This window comes from Eublepharis macularius, chromosome 1 (assembly GCF_028583425.1).
Source record: "Eublepharis macularius isolate TG4126 chromosome 1, MPM_Emac_v1.0, whole genome shotgun sequence".
In the NCBI taxonomy this organism is placed as follows: domain Eukaryota; kingdom Metazoa; phylum Chordata; class Lepidosauria; order Squamata; family Eublepharidae; genus Eublepharis; species Eublepharis macularius.
The window spans coordinates 118646513-118659728 of NC_072790.1; the positions used below are offsets into that span (position 1 = coordinate 118646513).

The window sequence follows — 13216 nt, forward strand, 5'->3', positions numbered from 1 at the left end:
TACTGATGCCAGAGAAAGTACTTTGGATTTAGAATTTTACAGAAAATTCTTGCCTAAGTTATAACTACATTTTGGAGGTTGAATGTTAATCATCTCTTTTAAAACACAATAAAAATAAGGATTTTAAACTACTTGGGGCATATTTCTTTATTATTTTAGTAGAGAAGATTAACCCCATTTATATAGGAATACTTATAATCGGGGCTTTTTTTCTGGGAAAAGACGTGGCGGAACTCAGTGGGTTGCCCTCGGAGAAAATGGTCACATGGCCGGTGGCCCCGCCCCCTAATCTCCAGACAGAGGGGAGTTTAGATTGCCCTCCACGCCGCTGAGCAGCGCGGAGGGCAATCTAAACTCCCCTCTGTTTGGAGATCGGGGGTGGGGCCACCGGTCATGTGACCATTTTCAAGAGGTTCCGGAACTCCATTCTCCCACGTTCCTGCTGAAAAAAAGCCCTGCTTATAATGCACCCTTGAGTTCAAGTAATATCAGCTAAAATACAAAATATTAGGCAACAAAGCTCAAATGCTTTATTTCCATCTCTCTCTTCAATTGCCCTCTGATCACCTTCCATGCAGGGTCTGCATCAACATTCCCTGACGTCAGGCAGCTGCTGAGATCCAGGGCTCTCAACAGGCACCACTGCCACTAATCCCTGCTCACTCACTTGCCTTTCTCCCACCTACATTTCTACCTTTCTAGTGATACCACCAAAACTAGATCCTTTACTCTCTAGGAAATTTATATGTACTGATAACTCTGCCTCAGATATTTTATATTACTGTGCTGGCCACATCCTTTCCAACATATATGTGTACAAGAGAAATACTGAAGTGTCAGACACCAAAAATACAATAACTGGGAATCAAAGATTCCTGGAAATGCATCCATTCCTACTGCAACTCCTTACAAAGCACTGGAAGTAACTCCACAAGACCCCATGATTTTCTGGAGAATGTTTTCAGGGAGCCAGAGTGCTGAAGCAGGAATAGGAGCACAAGGTACTACCTCACTAGTGGTACAGGTCCCAAACACACACCAATATGTATTGATGCATGGGTAACTTCTTCTTCTGACTGAAAATTCTTGCACTATATCAGCTTGTATTTATTTAAAAGGGCAAAAGTATCCAAACAAGCTGGCGACCTTGACTCTGAAAGATGTCGGTTTGGTGACAAATCAGATAAGCTCGACACCGGCCTCACTAGAGACAGAAGGGTGTCGGGTCAAGAAGTCATCGAAGCTGATGGGCTCTGTTGTCTAGTCGTCGGATCCAGCACTATTGCATCCAGCCGGTCCACGAGTTCAGTGACTGTTGATGATTTGGCAGCCTTAGTAATCACTGACAGGGGTCGCTCCCATAATGCAGCTTTAAGTCGACTAGTCCTCTCTGCTCGAGCTTTTGGTGTGAAGCTTTGGCAGGATTTACAAGTTTGAGTATTGTGCTCTTCTCCCAGGCCGATCAAACAGTGTGTGTGACCATCGGTTGTGGTCATTTTTGTATTGCACTGTGTGCACAGCTTGAATATAGGGCCTTCTTAGCCATAACATACTCATGAAGCTTTCTACCCTTAAGAAAGAAGGAGGAAATCACGAGGAAGATGAAAATCTTGCCCAGAGAAGCTGAGAAATGCTGAAGCTACTAATGAACAAACGCTACAGAACCTCTCCTATTGGCGGTGAAAGAGGAACTGAAGGTAGAGGGCACCACACCTACCAAAAGAGGGCTGTTTCAGCAGCAGAACAGCTGCACCTGTGCTCTGGGAGGGAGCAGGCATGCTCTAGTGGTCAAAAGCTATAAAAGCCCCTCCAATTGGCAGACCGGCATGTGCAGAGTCCTCTACGTGGGACTGCACCAAAGACCGACAATGAACAGTACTAAAATAGCAAAATCATGCCCATACGCAAACACCAAAGGCCTGGGAAATTTAGACTGTTCTAACTTGCTGCCTAAAAAAAATAAATGGTGCCAACAAATATCTACAGGGAGGGTATGTCAGCAAAGGAAAAGCTCCATCAATTGCAGCCACTTGCTTAAAGCCAAAGCAGCCGGGACAGTTTCCAGTGAAGATCTTAGTAGTCACAAGAGTAGGTAGTCTTTTGGGTGCCCTGGTCATAAGCTAACACTAGTCTGAACGGTGTTCTGAAACAACTAGAAGACAACAAAGATCTTTTAGCACTTGTATAAATACATTCTAAGTCTTAGATAGTAATCTGGCCACTGTATTCTGAATCAGTTGAAATTTTTCAATAGATATCACTCCTGAGGGTCCACTAGTTTTCAGGAAGGACTTTTGGGGACACTTTGGGTGTTACAAGGGGGTCGCACAAGCACAAGCACAGCAGTGCCCCAAATAGTTGTTTGTGTCTAAGCTATTGTATTTATGTTCGTTATGTTCTTTAATACACATAACTTTCAAAAATCAGACAGCCATTATGCACACATGCTTTTCTTCAGATTTAGACACAGCTGTACAAAGTTGTTATAGTAATAAAATTCTATTGTTAAATCTGACAACTGTGTTGTCACGCTACCATGAGGCACAATTGCCAGTGAACTATTTAACCTAGAGCTTCCATTATGCATTAATTTTCCCTTTATATTGGAAGTAGCAGCTAACCCTGATCCATTATTGACCAAGCATATTTACACTAAAAGTTTTCTGACATGCTGTCTACAACAGCTATAATAGACTAATCATGTTGGTGGTGAGAATCCTACTGCCTGCAACATAATTGATGAAATGAAGATAATTAAAAGACAGAGACAGAAATAATCAATTTAAATTAAAATTCCTACCTGAATATCTCTATATGATAATAACAAGTTTATCACAATATCTGCAGAAAGAAGTTCAATATTATCCACTTTTTGTCGTATCCTTGCCAATTCTGCAGCTAGCTCTTTCCCGGTGTACAAATTACGAGCTTTTCTGATGTCATTCAGAATTGACTCTCTGAAGTACTGGCTAAAATTAGAAAGAAAATAAACAATTTAAGCATTAATAATGGGGGACTCTCATTTGGATAGCTGTTTCTATAGCAACTACTCTTATGGTGTACAGATGTAGGTCTGTCATTCTAGTACTAATGCATACATTAACTACCAAAGAGAATCGGGACTATGGACTTGATTACAGAAATAATAATAGAACATATGATGTGATAAATGAGGTGAATATGAGAAATTGTGAGCTGATTATTTTGGCATGAAAAAAATCACGCAACATACCTCATCCCATCAGTTTTAGAGGAATGCTCTCAAAATATTGATAAATGCTGAACAACTGCTGTAATGCCAAATGGAGGACAGTTCAATAATTGGAATGAGAAGCTTAAGAATGAGAATGCACATAAATCAGTTCCCTTTTTGACTTGTCTTAGCCATATGAATCCAAGAGTCCTTACCTTGAGCTGGCCTGTGCCACCTTCAAAAGTTGAATAAAGCGATCTACCAAGGGTAAGCATATTGGCCCAAGCAATAATTCAAAGCTGGGCTGCATCAGTTCAGTCAGCCCCTTCATGAAACTGCTGTCACAGCAATATACTTTGTTGTGCGGAGTTATCATATATGGAACAAATATGTAGTTGCCAGTGCACATCTGAGAAAATGGAAAAGAGACAGATGCAATTAAAAGGAATTATAAATATAATAATAAATTATAGCATAAGGAAATACATGTACTGAAGTAAAGATTATTTTCAATAGAATGTATTATGCATAATTTTCATATTAGTTATATTTCATATTACATATCACAGCTGCTTGAAGAATCTCTTTCCTCTTGAGGCTTCCCTGACAGCTACCCATTAGGTGCCAGGCCAAAACACACTTCTTCTTACCCAGACTTTTAACTAACCGGATTTGATCTATTTAAACATATTTTTATGGTGTTCTTCTAGGGATGTTTAATGAGGATCCTTTTAGGCCACTAAATATTTTGAGCTGTTTTTATGTTTCGGCTTCTTTAAAAAAACCCAAATTTATTGGCTTTTATGCCGTTTTATGATTTTATCATGCTTTGTGAGTTGCCTTGGACAGATTCTTGAGAGAGATGGCATATACATTTTTAAAGATAAGTAAATAAAACTTTACCATTTAAAACAAAACACAATGGATTCTGGTGACAAGCTCCACATTTTACTGAACATCTGCACTGAAAACTAAGTTAGTGCTTTAAATATAAATGATGTAAGTTTAGTTTTTGTAAGGAACATTACTACAATTTCAGAAACTGTGGCGGAAACCTCATTTTTTCATGATCAGTTCAAGCACTGCAAGCTTTGTTTCTCCGTATCTGCAGGGATAGCTTATTATTTTGTGGTAGTGTTACAAGAAAGATGGTTTCTGCCTGAACCCATATGGTGTGGTCAAATCCAGAAAAAACTGCACCAGTTATGATGCAACATAATACAGGTGACGTATTTAAATTCCTGGTTTTAGGCAGGGGTAGATGGAGAGGGGAAAGTAAGACAGGGAGTGACAGGAAGGGAGCAGTCTGCCAGCTTGCATGGGAGTATGCAGAAATGCTGTCACAAGGAACACCAGAACTCGGCAATGGCTGAGGGTAGCCCTCTGAAATCCTGGCAGCTGAAAGGATTGTGAAGAAGGACCTTCCCCCAAGGAGGGATGTGAAACAACATAAACATATTTTCTCCTCTGTATAAATGGGGAAATAGAATGAGGTAGCCACTTATGGAAGACGAAAACTACCTCTGTACTTGAATAGTCTGTATAATCTTATTAATTATATCAGGCCAATCCTGTTCTGTCTCAACTAAGAAGCAAAAAGTTCAATTTTTCAAGGAACAGCAACATGAGTGATGAAGTAAGCCCGCCCTGTCCCCACAGTTAGTCAAAGCATTTTGGGCATTCAGGAGACTGATGCCATACCTGGGTCTATCGGCCTAATCTGCGGGGGAGGGGGAGTGCATAGGGAGCAGACTAAGGGTTACGCTGTTGTACTCCAAACTTATGCAGGTGCACCCCCCCCCCATGATGGCGCCTGACTACAGTCCTGCTCCGCTGTGCCCCCCTGCCAGCACCCAGCCACCACTGTTGGGCACAGCAGTGTAAGTCCCTGTGCTGGTACAGTGGTGGTACAGGGTACAGTGGTACAGTGGGTGGGGCATGCATTAGTAGGCTCCCTAAGCCATTTAGGGCCTGGGAATGACCCTAGTAGCAGCAGAAGGTTACACCACAAAAAACAGTAGCGTAGCCCATAGGCGCCCATTGTACAGGAGAAACTTGCTTGTCCCCCCGCCTGGCCCCGCCCAAATGGCTTGGTGCAGCATGGGATGCCAACTACCATGGGGACCAGCCTACTCATGCCCCCATGGTGGCCAAGCCCCTGCTGCAGCAGCCAATCAATCACCTGTACACCCTACATAACCTCTGGTTGGGACAGCCAAGGCCCCAGGTAAGTTGGAGTGTGGCCAGAGGCCCCGCCTGCCATGGGGACTCAGAGCTTGAAGCAGGTGAGGGTTACATGGTGGCAGGGCAAGATTGCACTGGAGGGACTTGGGGAAATCTGGGGAGTTCTGTGCACTCGCTCAGGGGAGGAGGGCTGAGTCCAGAATGTCTGGCTAACAACTACCACCCAAGTTCGCTTGCAGATTATCCAACTCCTGAGTCCTGGCTCGGGGAGGGATGAGGGCACACTGACAAATAAGGAGGAGCTGGGGGAACAGTTGCCTGGCTTGTTCATTCACACCAGCCTCCCCTCTCCTCTCCCCTCACCTGCACCTCCCAAATGTCAGCCTCTGCAATCGAGGCTCGCTGGGGGCAGGCCTTTGCCCGTGAGGTGGTGCAGCCCACACCTGCCACAGAGGCGGTTGCCTAGGGAGCCGTGCTCAACACAGCTGTTTCAGGGGGGCCTTCCAGCAGCCCATGTTGGGGCTCTGCTCAAACTCTTTCTGCTGGGCTCTCTCCTCAGGTGGAGGAGAAAGCATGGCTGTGGGCCAGGGTGAGTGCATGCTTGCACTCATAACTCCCCTGTGAGGGTGGCCATGCAACCCCATGTCTCCCTCCCTCCCAGGATCAGAACTCCAAGCAGCCACAGGAGCAGAACAGCCAGATGTGGATGAGAGGCACCCCCTCCAGAGGGGTGTCCCACATCTGGCTGCACCCAGGGTGATGGAGCTGCCACTGGCCACTGACACCTACCTGGGACATGGCCAACCTCTTGCCACATGTGTATCAGTTTCCCTTTCAGACAGGTTGTAACTTTGTCAGAGAAGCCAGGGAGCATGGCCCTTCTAGCCTCCAGTAATCCTTCCTGGCTGCCATCTGAGGCCTGCCCATGGAGCCATTCCCCAAGCAGCCCACGAGTCAACCCCACTCCTTAGAAAGCAGGTTGGGAAATACCTCTCCTGGTCCCAGCTGCCATGCTAACAGGCACAGCTCCCTTCGCAAGTGAGGGAAGTAGGCAACACATGTCAGACATCCTCTTCACTTTTTCCCAGTTCAATAAAGTCTTGTTGAACAACAACTCCCTCCCTCTCCACTTCCCTGAAAGTCTGCCCTTCACACTTCCCAGTGAATGGTCTCTGGATCTGGACGGGGTGGCCCCAAAAAGGCTCCAAGTGCCTCCATGCTGTTGTGTGGCTCTGCTGCCAAAAGGAGTAGGTGTCTAGTGGCACCTTGGAGGCTCCAGCCCCAGCCAACTTCCCTTCCCCCATCCACTCTTCAGATTCACTGCAAGCAGCGGGGCGGCACTTGGAGTGTTGCCCACATATGTCTATCAGGGAATGCCCACAGAGGACTCTCAATCTCTGACTGTGCTGCTGGTAGGCAAAAGCCAGGCGGAAGGCCTCTGTATGTGGGGATCAAAGTTGATGCCAGGGGACGGGGGGATGTGGAGCGACGCTCTGGGATCTCTGTGAAGCCAGATGACTCTCCTTTTTGCTCTTTGCAAAGGCATGGATGGACTTTGGGAATCTTGTGCTGGAGCAGTTTCTCTGGTACTGCAGATTGTCAATCCACTTTGGGAACGCAGTGATGTGTTTCAATGGAGCCATTGCAAGTCGATGGGCATTTGTCACTCCCATCATATCTACCGGGCCTTCCAGCCACTCCTGCAGTTTTCAGTGAGCATTCCCATCAGTCGTTATAGAATCCGCCTCCTGCTTGCCTCTATGAGCTGCCTCTTTGAGACCCTGGGGGGCTGATCCTGAATGCAGGTGCAGCCTTTGCTGGGTCCCACTACTTTTCTGGTCTCACTTTTCAAGTGAACATTTTTCTTGGAGTGCTGGTGTCTGGAGGAAGTTTGCAAGCAAGTGGTGCTTCAGCCCCCAGCCTGGCCTTTGTCAGAAATGGGGGTTAGGCAAGCTGGTGGAAAACACCCTGTCTACACCTTCAGAGTCCCCCCCCCCACGGGGCAGGGCTTCTTTCAACACAGGTGTCTCTATTGGGGTGCTGCAAGCACAATCACGGGGCTCTCTCTGCCCTGTGCACCCACTATCTGTGGGGCAGGGGAGTAGCCCTGGAAGTTGGCGAGGGGAGACATGGCCTGCCATGGCCTGGCTACGCCTTCCCCTGTCACTCATGGCACTGTTAACTGGAGCACCCTCCAATTGGTGGATTCTGCTGGCTTTGCCAGGGTAACTGGGGAGAATTCGCTCCTGGCTGTGCTTCCACCCTGTCCCTGGCGGGGTGTGTGTGTGTTGCACCCCACCTGCTGCTCAACCCAGCACCCTCCCCTGGCCAGGCATCCCAGTGTAGGTGCCACGGTCGTGTGTGGCCCCTGGCAACCTGCTCCTTGGCAGGGAGGTGGTGTTGCCGGTCAGCAGAGATTGCAGCCTGCCTATTGGCTGCTCTGTTCCTTGCCTCTTGCGCTCCTGTCAGGAAGGTGGCACAGCTATTGGCAGGTGCTGGCAGCGTTGTCAGGGGAACAGCAGTGCAGGCACTCTCACAGCTGCCTCGCTGCACCTTGCTGGACTCGGCCATCAGCATATCTCTCCTGCCGAAGTCCCTAGGGAGCCGACAAGCTGTGCCACACTTACACCAGCACACAGGCGCCAGCAGCCAAGTGGGCCTCAGGATTAGCCTGCATGTCACCTGGGACCCACCTTCTAGTGTATGTGAGTAACTTCCAAATAAGAAAGCCTCGTATATGCTATATTCCTTCCTTGTACAATAACTATTTTAATTCTCCTTGGCCATAAAGATCCTGCCAGCTCTTGAAAATCTGCAAAAGGTTCATTTCAGAACTTGCCACCACTGCATTATGATTTAATATTGTCATCTTTCAGTATTCATCATGCCGTCCTTTAGTTATCCTTGGTTAGCATGATAAGGAAATTATTAAGACGATGAGGATAACGAACCAGTTTTTCTGTCTCCGGCCCTTGCATTGTTCCTCTAAGAGAATATCCATAACAACCATACTGCATCAGAAATATTGCTGAAAGTACTTCTCTGCAGGTTCCCCTTCCCCCAAACAGCTGTAATAAATGGCAAAAATGTCATATAATTTTTAACAATCAAATCAAGCCAACACGTGTTATTGTTGTAATGAGTACTAATATACAGCAGGAGCTCTAAATTTACAAAGGATAAAAATGAAGTTTTGCTATTTACCTCAGAAGCAACAGAACTGGGACTGATAAAGTTTATAATGTTATACAGGTGGCAAAGAGGACTTTTCAGGCAAAGAATTTAAGAACTCTTAAATAAACTGAGTGTTCCAAAAGTCTTTTCCTGAAAAGTCTTCTTTTGATACATTTTTTATGACTGTCCCAATTCTCACAATTGTTTTGGAAGTGACACACTTGCTCTGGAGCTATGGTTCCCAATGTAAAACTTGGAGAATAACAGATCACATCATAAATGCCACATTCATAAAGAATTATCATCATGACAAAAATGATAGGGAAAGGTTACCTCACACCAACTTCATGGAGAAAAAATGGCCGGGAGACAGATCTAGCCTACACATTACTGGCTATGGGTATATTAAGCACTTAACCTCCATTTCCTAGAATGAATATTTTTTACTGACAAGGGAAACAGTTGGCTGGAATATCCTATTAATGATAGAGGCAATATATACAAAATATATACATTCATGACAATAAAGTATCCCTCTTTTTACCCCTTTCCTTTTTTCTCACTCAGGCAGCCTGAAACCCACATCCACATTTCGCCATAGGTGAGTGGCAAAAAAATGCACGGGCAGAGAAAGGCAGGAAAAGCTTGACCGGTCAACAGAGCTACTCTATCCTCTATTCTTAGCTTTTTCTTCTCCCCCACAGGGCAGCTCAAGCAGCATAATTTTAAAAGTTTAACTTCCGGTTAGAAATTTCCTGTGGCCATGGGACCTCAGATAATACTCTAAGGGGACAAACAGAACGCCTCAGCTTGCTGTGTGGTGACAGGAGTATTTCTGCACTCCTGGTGCTTCACATAAGGAAAGCAGGATTGTGACCTATGATTTTCCACACATAAACAATCTCTACGATTAGGGTTGCCAGGTACCTTGGGATCCAAACCAGGGGATGGGGGGGGGGCACATGTGTTCCAGAGCCTTCATTGTCATACTGGGAATGATGTCATTCCTAGTGCAACAATGAAGGGAAGGCCTCAGCCAATTTTAAGCAAAATAACTCCATGGGGGGGAGGTTACCATCGTTGTAGCTCTGGGAGTGACGTCATTCCCGGCATGACAACTAACGCTCTGGAGTGTGCAGGAACATGCTCCAGAGCTCCCAGACCCATTCCTCACCCAAACATCCAAATAAGAGGTGGAGGGGCAAAGGCTGGAAGTGGGGGATCCCTCACCCCCACTGTGGGATTAGGAACCCGATCTATGATGCAATCAGTTCACTGATGTAAAAAGCTGCTATTTATGCACATCCGTGCCACAGAACATCTATTCTAGGAAAATAGACCCTGATGCTAATTTCCTCTAATGAAAGGGGTAGCAGGATTTTCAGCAATTCCTCCTCCCCACTGCAGACCTGTGTTTCCTTTTATACTTTTCCTGGGAGCCCTCTGTCCTCATCGTATTTACTCTTCACACTTCTTATGTCTTTTTTGGGAAGCTCATGCAACACTGATTTAACTCCAGCACTATACTCCAGCATTATATAGGGTTGACACATCATGCCAGACAACCAGTAGGAGGGTTTGAGATGGGGACATGGTGGGGATGACAATGTCTGCATCACTACATCATTTGTTGGGAAAGCCTGGAAGTGATGTAAGCTCTAGGAATTGTCAGAGATTCTATAGTTTTACCAGACTCAGAGCAGAACCACAAGTGACAAAAGGCACAGATTGGACACTTGTCTGCTTCCCTTAAATTTTGATGGGAAATATAGGCATCCTGGTCTCGCAGCTTCGCTCTCTGACTGCTGTCCAATGGACTTTTCAACTGTCACTTGTCCAACATTCCGCCAAGCTGCCTACATTTCCCATCAAAACTTGACGGAAGCTGACAAGTGTCCAATCTGTGCCTTTTGTCACTTGTGGTTCTGCTCTCATAAAGCTAAATCTCTCTCACACACCCTAAATCCTCAAGAAGGATGAAAGCAGTGAGATATTCTTTATATCACCCCAAACTCCTTTGAGAAAGGAAAGGATAAAAAATCAAATAAATGAACAAACATGATTGCTATAAAATCATGAAGTAGCTTTTATGGACTACTCTTTTGGAATGAAGCTGAAGCTGAATAAAGCATATATAAGCACCATTTTATACAAAATAAATTGCATAAATCAACTTAGAGTTGGTTCTTGTCTAAAACTTGATCTGTTTGAGACACAAAGGCTTTAGAATCAATGCCAAAGAAACAATGGACCACAGTTGTGAAAAGTTGTTACACAGATTTTACGGCTGGCACCTTGAGATAAAATATCAGTATAACTGATTTTTTTCTCCCTGTGAGGATGAGCATATTAAGTTCAAATTTTTCACTGATTTTAAAAGCATTAAAAATTTTTACTACGTCAGGACCCCTTTGCATAATGAGACATCCTGCAGGCTTCTTTCTAAAATATAATCACTTTCCAACACATTTCCTGTTCCTGACACAGTTGTGATATAGCCACCAAATACACAAAAAATAAAAAATATCCTGGCAAACTCCATCACCACTTCCTCTGCATGACTGCAACTGTGCTTGATGTGTGTATGGAACTGTACGTTAGATAAGTGTGACATCAACCAGAGACAACCCACAAGTTTTCAGGAACAAGTTTAGTTCCTTCAAGTGATTCAAAGGCAGAATTTGGAGGGATCCATTCCCCATCCTCAAAGACAGTGAGATGGTGATCCTCACCAACTGAAGGACAAGTAATGTTCTTAAAGCCATACACATCCCCTTCCCATTACCCACTAGCTGCAATTAAAACCACTCTACAAATCCTATATTTATTTAGAATTATTCACTTCCCTTGCAACAGCTCAGAGCAGCTCATAACAAAGTAGGGTTGGCAGGTACCCCGGGGTCCAAACTGGAGGACGGAGGATGTCTTGGGAAGTACTTACTGTTGTCATGTCATTCCCAGTATGACAACCAAGGGAAGCCCCCCCCCCCACCTCCACTGGGGTATTTTCTTTAAAATTGACTGGTTCGGGTCGATTTTAAGGCAAATACCCCTTCGCAAGGCCTTCCTTTCATTGTTGTGCTGGAAATGATGTCATGGGCATGTGAGAAATACTGACCACCTAATAGATGCAGGCATTGTTTCTATTCTTGTAGATGCCCGCAGAACTAGCAGGACCTTGGTGAAGATCCTAAAAGTCAAGAAAAGTTTGAAGAAAAGTTGAAACTGATACTGCTCACACAAAGAGATTAACAGCATCCATGTGTAATGGTGGTCTTCCTCCTCAGGAAGCAGAGGACTGAGTAAAGGGTTTCAATACAGAACTTGCACATGACTAGAAATCAACTGACCTGTTTTGGGTTCAAGTCTCCCCATTTCTTTTCAGAACTGTAAAGAATAGACAATGGGCCACGTTTCCCACAAATAAAGGCTTGCTTAGAAGATATATTTCCATTTGGAGGTGCTGCTGGATATAGTTTTTGTGGTGGTACTGCTCCATCTACCAATCCTTTTATTTATCTAACAAAATTTATATCCCCCCTTTCTGTCCTCATAAGGGCCACCAAGATGGCTAACAACTAAAACAATAGCAACAACAACAATTAACCAGAGCTAAAAAATACAATTACATAAAAACAACTATTAATACTTTTTAAACATTGGGCATGAAGAGATCACTGAGGGAACACTAAACAGAACAAAAAAGTCTTCAACCTGTTGGCAGAAGACAGCAACAGGCAAATCTCCTCAGGCAGAGAATTCCAGAGTTTCGTGCCTCTGCTGAAAAGATCCTCTCTGGAGTCGCTACCAGCTTAATCTTAGAACCTGAGGGCACTCAAGTAGGGCCTCTGAAGATAACTGCTGTGGTGGGACAGTTTTATAAAGGAGTAGGTAGTCTTTCATGTACTTTGGTACGAAGCTGTACAGGGCTTTAAAGGTCAATACCCACACCTTGAATTGTGCCCAGAAACAAACTGGGATCCAGTGCAGATGGACCAAGACTGGTGATATGTTCCCTGTGACCCACTCCAGTCAACATGCTGGCTGCAGCATTCTGCATCAATTGATTTTTCCAAACACTTTTCAAGGAGAGCCCAATGAAGAGTCCCTTGCAGTAACCTAATCTAGATGCAACCAAGACATGCACCACAGCGGCCAGATCTTTTCTGCTCAGGAAATGCCACATCTGGCTAATCAGATTAAGCTGATAAAAGGCACCTCTGGCCACAGCTGCTTATCCAGCAGTAGGTCTGGGTCCAAGAGCACCCCCAAACTACAGACCTGTTCTTTCAAGGACAGGTGACACCTTAAATCCTGGTGCAGACTAGACACAGGCACGATCTGAATTACGATTTCAAAAAAACCCTGATTTTGGGGTTTGCGCCATCGTGACCCAGCTAATTGGTTCTGTCCACGGCAACCGATCCAGCAGTTGGGGGTTTGCTTGTTCAGGACTTGATCGGATATATCGGTTTCTGTTCGGAATTGTAGACACTCTGGCGCCAGTAATTTATCCCCGAGGCAACGGAGCCAGGGGAATGAGCTGTGTTTGCCCTCCTTCTGTCGCCCTCGAAACACGAATGGAAGCCCAGATTTCCTTGATTAGCAGGCTTCCTTCCAACCACGGAGCAGCAACCCAGGGGAGGGAGGGGGAAGGGTGTGTTC

General features: G+C 45.2%; 1 protein-coding gene across 2 annotated transcripts in view; it reads right to left on the reverse strand.

Annotated features, from left to right (window-relative positions):
• MAP3K5 (mitogen-activated protein kinase kinase kinase 5) overlaps positions 1 to 13216 on the reverse strand; it is a 167355-nt gene that overhangs the window by 105177 nt on the left and 48962 nt on the right. For both annotated transcript variants that reach the window (XM_054975933.1, XM_054975943.1), the window contains exons 4-5: positions 3409 to 3602; positions 2801 to 2969 (exon numbers count right to left, since the gene is read on the reverse strand). In XM_054975933.1, the coding sequence (XP_054831908.1) occupies positions 2801 to 2969; positions 3409 to 3602 (363 nt within the window). The remainder of the gene's footprint in view (positions 1 to 2800; positions 2970 to 3408; positions 3603 to 13216) is intronic.